General features: G+C 32.6%; 1 protein-coding gene across 1 annotated transcript; it reads left to right on the top strand.

Annotated features, from left to right (window-relative positions):
• Positions 1–2,300: 2,300 nt before the first annotated feature.
• LOC105348652 (hydroxyacyl-coenzyme A dehydrogenase, mitochondrial) lies at positions 2,301–6,386 on the top strand. The gene is made up of 8 exons (XM_034455106.2): positions 2,301–2,498; positions 3,743–3,868; positions 4,027–4,184; positions 4,608–4,734; positions 5,034–5,123; positions 5,361–5,433; positions 5,878–5,994; positions 6,094–6,386. The coding sequence occupies exons 1-8, from the start codon at positions 2,382–2,384 to the stop codon at positions 6,213–6,215; spliced, it is 930 nt and encodes a 309-aa protein (XP_034310997.1). The 5' UTR covers positions 2,301–2,381; the 3' UTR covers positions 6,216–6,386.
• Positions 6,387–6,452: the final 66 nt, after the last annotated feature.

The raw sequence follows: 6,452 nt of genomic DNA, 5'->3' as shown, positions 1-6,452 counted from the left end.
AAATAAATAATAACACAATAATTGATATCACACGTTCCTAACACAGGCCCATGATGAGAAAGTATCTAAAACCCCATTCATACGACGCGATTTGCATTCCTGTGTATACATGTATTTTACACATATGTAAATTCATACCTACATGTGCAATTTTGTATTGGCTTTGGGTTTTTATTGTTTTTGTATCATTTTATGCCTTTAAATTTATTTTAATTTATCATGTTTTTATATCATAATACGTTTGCATATCACTTTATACGATGCATATAGTTTTCCTATTTGTATTAATAAGACTACACTTAGGATAACATTATTTTCATAACTTATGACACGTATAAACGTATTTCATTTCTATTTAACAAAGAGTCATTTATAACTCTGAGCTTTACTGCTTCAGAATTCGTCAATGCTCGTACAAATTATTGAGCATTTATCATTTTGATATTAATTAAAATATGTCGATAATTAAGTAAACTATAATTTTTTGTTCGAGTACTCTCAGTACTTTGATGAATTTCCTTATTGGCTGCTAGCTTCTACGGGCTTTGTGGCTGCTGTTAGTGGCTGCTAGCTTCAGCCTGGTATACCAATTTCATGGATTTTTAGGGTCTCTCTGGGGTCGAAATTTGGCCTCATTCCCCATGCTGAAAAGTGCATGTTTTCCCCAAAATTATACCTAAAAATTCCCAACATGAAAAAATTATGATGGGGTATGTACACTGTAATATAGGCGGCGAAGGGCAAAAATATAATATAAAACAAAACCAACTTTTCTTAATAAAAGAATGCCCAACTGAAAGATTATGGTTAAATAAAAATTACTTTTTCATAAGGTAATGATCCTCTGAAATTAAGTGCAGAAACAAAATGGTTAATATCAGTCCATTTAATATTAAGATATGCTTATTTCTAAAGAATACTAGTATAATTCGAAATCACGCTAAAAAAACGGATGTGAAATGGTCACCTTTTCATTAGCATTATAATTTAAATTTAAAAAAGTCCTCTAAAAATGCATGCATATAAATTATAAAAGGATTCAGAACAAAACTTAGAACTTACATGTCTTTTAAAAGTGATTTTGATTTAGAAAAATACGTTACAATGGACAAACCCAAATCTCACAGGTCTATATTAGCACAATTTAGGTGTGGTGTTCTTCCTATCAGAATAAAAACGGGACGATTTAGGTGGGAGGAAGTAAATGAAAGGCTATGTATTATATGTTCTGTAGAAGCAATAGAAGACGAATTTCATTTTTATTGCATTGTACATCTTATTCAAAACTTAGAACCGAATTCTTTACAAGTATTGGCTTTAATAATCGATTACTAAACATGTGAGACTCAGGCTGCACTGGTTTTCTCTTATCTAACTTTCTTAGACAAACTGCAAAATTTGTATATTCAGCTTTTATGTGCAGAAAATTTATCCTGTATAAAAAATAACAATGCGTAAACTTATTATTATTTATAAAGTGACATATAGGTCCGATGGGCCGGGTGTTTATTCATCAAGTTATTATATAATATACATGTCTCTATATTTGTTTATAAAACACATGTCACTATAATAAATCATTCACTTACTTACTTACATGTACCGTTTTGGTGGGTTTTTTTTTTTACACTAGAGCTAGAATTTAAAAGATAGTTACCAGGGACGTATATACTAAGTATACTTAGTATATACGTCCCTGAAATTACATGCAGTTTATCAGTTTTGTCCACGAAGTTGAAAGCGTATTCTACAATTATGATAAATAATCTAAATACAGTGAATATCATTTTATAAGATATTTTAAAAAGCTCTAAGTATATATTTATTGCAATATGTAAGCCGCAATAAAAAAAATTCTTCCTTTGGATAGTGAATGTCAAAAATGGAAAAATATTGAAAATGATGAAAAAAAAGCTTGAGAAATTCTGAATTTATCAATTCAAGTCTTTTAAAAATCGGTCTACTAGTTACATTTTAACGATTCTTTGAAAAATGTTGGTTTTCAAAGAAATATCTAGTGAAAAGAAATTAATTAGACACCTCAGTGTAGTTTCCTAGTTACATTGGCTGGGGTCAGTGTAGGGGATATGGTCTTTCCTTCAATGTCAATTTTTCTCAGAACGCATGTATGTCTATCTATATACACACCATGAATTCATCAAATGTTAGATCAAAATCAACCTGAAAAAATATTAAATTTTGAGACAGTGATTATGTCGAATCATAGTAAGAACGCGCTATTTTGTAGCGAATCCATGTTATTGAGATGTTTATATAATCTAATATAGAATACGAAGAATAAAGCGTTGATTGCACTGTGTTTTAGAAGAACGGACTTTCTTTCCAGAACGTTTCAACTGTGCCAAAAAAAGAGACTGGTGATGGCCAATCTATGCAAAAGTTTTGTTCGTTCTTTTGCAACTAGTGCACAAAGGGCAAACGCATTTAATCATGTCACTGTCATTGGAGGAGGGCTGATGGGTTCAGGTATTGCTCAGGTATGATGCAGCATAATCTGTATTTCTTGCAAGGCTTTAGTGAACTTTGGACCTCCAACAAAGTTTGTTATATTTGCACAGAGTAAAACGTGGTCATAACACAATGAATTAGGCCGAATGGCTTATTAAAATAAAATTTATATCCCTTTCCAATGCATACATACAAAAATATTTGTGTGTCCTTTACTGCATCCCCATCCCTTTTAATGTGTAAAGGTGATGGGGGTGCTTCGATGTAACCAAAAGGACAAGAAGAAACCATAAACGACCCAAAATGACTCAAAAGAAACCAAAAAGGGGCATTAAAATGACATAAATTACTATAATAATTTTTTTTTTTACTTTGATGGGTTAAGTTATTCTCTTTTGAGAAGTGGACAGGCATAGCCTACATCCACGGATAATTGTTGATAAATTGAAATTTTTCTACTTTATTCAGTGCCTAAAAGATTGCTTCTTTGATGTTAATGATTTGAATTTCCATCCAATAATTGGATGAGTCATATGTGAAACTAGTCATACTTCTTGATTAAAGCACTGTCGAAACTCATCTAGTTTGAATAGTTAATAATTTTCATTTAAATTACTTTTAATTGTAACCTTGAAAAGTTTCAAATCGAGTTTAGGGGCAATAAACATTAAGGAAAAGTCACTGACAAGCGCTAATCATTTAATGATTTTTTTAACAAAATGATGGCCAATATGGCAGCACACAGGTGCTGGAAGAATTTTTTTTAGCACTTTGTAGCCCTGATTCAACTTTCATTTGATTTTTTATATATATGTGTTAATATATAACGTGTTTATATATACTGTTAAGGCTTTGCCCGTCTCTCGCTCGTCTCGGTATTACAATAATATTTTTTGCCTAAAGAAGTTCCCAGTTTTACTGACATGAAATAATGTAGATGCATCACTGTAGCTGTACTGGAAAATTCAGATAGTCATGCAGGCCTATATTGTGCATCAGTCATGTTTAAAAATTTGCAAGGCAATTAATTGGACACAAAAGTGAGCAGTACTACAGTTGTGGATGCTACACCTCCTGTGGCTTAGTATAAATTTGTTACCAGTACATTTAATACACATCAACCATAATTTTCCCAAAGAACTACAGATCTGCAGTTTGGTAAAATGAGCCTTAATTTTGAGGATTGAGGGATAATTAAAATGGTACATCAATTATACAAGTTGTAAATAAATGACTATGATTTGATGTTCAACAATACAATTAATTGTGATAGGTTGCAGCATCAACTGGGCATACAGTTTCTTTGGTTGACCAAGACAACACCATCCTTGGCAAGTCTATGAATGGCATCCATAAAAGTTTGGAAAGAGTCGCCAAAAAGAAGTTTGAGAACCCTGCAGTAAGGATGATATAAAATACTAATCTGCATAAAAACTAATAAAAACAGTCATAGTTAAATTTATATAGCTTTTTCGAAAAGTAGGTGATCTTCATTTTTAATAACTATTGAATGATACCGGTACATTAGAAAATTTGTGTTGTTTTTTTTATTCATAGGCTGGAGAGGCTTTTGTGAAGGATACTATGGGCAGAATTTCTACAGCAACCAGCCCCATCACCTGTGTGTCGCACACTGATCTCGTCATAGAGGCAATCGTCGAAAACCTGGAAACAAAAAAGAAGCTGTTCAGAGAGCTGGAAGCCGTTGCTCCAGAGTAAACAAACAAATTACCCTTCATTTCTTTTCATCTTAAATTTATAGTGAGTCTGCATGCTTTGTCTAGTCATCAACATCAGTGACATCCCAATTTATTTCATAAGATTTCAATTTTCAAAAATAAGCAGGGAGACTTTAATGTAATACAAATTAGGTGCGTTCAAATTTATAAGCATTTTGGTTGATATATTTTGTGTAAAAAAGAAGTGAAATTGCAGATGCAGCAGTTTTGTTAATTGCCTAAAGTATATTACATTTCACATCTCAGAGTATAACACTTTAAAATAAATATATGGGGACAGACAAATTAAATGCAGCACTCCACAGAACATTATACTTTATAGGGATGTCATTGTCTTATCTTGATTTGTATATAACTATCAAATACTAGAGTAACATTTATTGCATGTTTTTCATCTAGGCATACCATCTTCACCAGTAACACCTCCTCCATTCCCATAACCGATATTGCTGTCGCTGCTAAGCGCAAGGACAGGTTTGGAGGATTACACTTCTTCAATCCAGTACCCATGATGAAGCTGTTGGAGGTTAGTCAGATTTCTGATCGAAAACCAAATAAGGGAATGAATCGACTACTGTGAAATCATTAGAATTAGTAGTAGCTCAATTTTGTAGATTTCTTGGGTACCCTTCACCTTCAAATTAACATCTTTAAATGCAATGTTCATGGAAGGGACAAAAAAAACTTTAAAAACCTTTGAAAATTTACAATCCATAAATAATTTGCCTGCATAAGTTTGAATGATTCCACAGTATTCTCCATAATTTGAGTCTAACTTTTATTACAATTTTATCATCTCAGTTAATTGTTGACTGCAATTGACAGGTTATTAGGATTCCAGCCACAAGTGATGCTACGTTTGACAAATTATTGGCCTTCGGAAAAGATATGGAGAAGGTCACAGTCTCTTGTAAGGTATGGTGTACTTTGAATATCTATATATATTTAAAATACTGGATAGTTGTTAAAATTGTGAAATTTACTTGTCACCATAGATAAGTTATCTTCAATTTTTTGCCAAGATTACCAGTTTTATTTTGGCCATTGAATGACATTGAACAAGGGTTGTACAAAAAAATTTCATCCATGTAAGTTTTGTATTTATATATTGATAAAAGGGTTTCAAATTTTAATCTGCAAAATAATCTGCAGGATACTCCAGGATTCATTGTGAACAGATTGTTGGTGCCTTACATGCTGGAAGCAGTCAGAATGGTGGAAAGAGGTAGCCAATGGGGGGATTTATTGTAATTGATATATTGGAAAGAGGTAGCCAATGGGGGGATTTATTGTAATTGATATATTGGAAAGAGGTAGCCAATGGGGGGATTTATTGTAATTGATATATTGGAAAGAGATAGCCAATGGCGGGATTTATTGTAATTGATATATTGGAAAGAGGTAGCCAATGGGGATATTTATTGTAATTTATATATTTGAATCTTTATTGTATCTTGTGAAGGAGTATCACTCCAGTAAATGTAGTTGTTCAAGGCATATTATTACTGTAAAAGTTTTTGATGACTTTAAAAAATATAAATTCTCTCTGGATGTATAGTGAAAGATGTACCAGGTAAGTATGAGACATTACCATAAACTTGACTATTTACCACAGCTATGTACTTCTTTGGACAAATTTACCTGTTTTGAGGATTGATTTATTTTGCAGGTGATGCCTCTATTCAAGATGTGGACACTGCTATGAAGCTCGGAGCTGGGTATCCCATGGGGCCTTTTGAACTGAGCGATTACGTAGGACTGGACACTATGAAGTTTATTCTAGATGGTAAAAAATAATTATGTATATGGTCTATCATTCTTAAATCTCTTGCTATTTCTGTTTCAGAATCAGTATGACAATAGTTTTTTTTCATTTATTGTGTAGGCTGGAGCAAGAACTACCCTGACAACCCACTCTTTAAACCAAGTTCTCTCTTGGATAAAATGGTGGCTCAAGGAAAACTAGGAAGGAAGAGCGGTGAGGGATTCTATCCCTACAAGAAGTAAAGCTGTGATCAGAAATGTCCATTATGGCAGTCTCGTGTCATACTCATCAAAGTGCTAATCATGGAACAGTGTTGTGGGGCATTGTTTATAGTCTCAAAGACTACTGATGTTTGATAGTAAACAATTTTTGTTTTATAAAAAAATTTCATAAAGTGTGTCAAATCAATGTGATATATAGTGTTTATTGTGTATTATGCAACAAACATGGATTGGAATCAGGCACCGGCATTGTATTTT

The sequence above is a fragment of the Magallana gigas genome, chromosome 7, assembly GCF_963853765.1.
Source record: "Magallana gigas chromosome 7, xbMagGiga1.1, whole genome shotgun sequence".
Taxonomy (NCBI): Eukaryota; Metazoa; Mollusca; class Bivalvia; order Ostreida; family Ostreidae; genus Magallana; species Magallana gigas.
The sequence above is the reverse complement of the archived record's forward strand: the minus strand, read 5'-3'. Positions and strand labels throughout refer to the sequence as shown.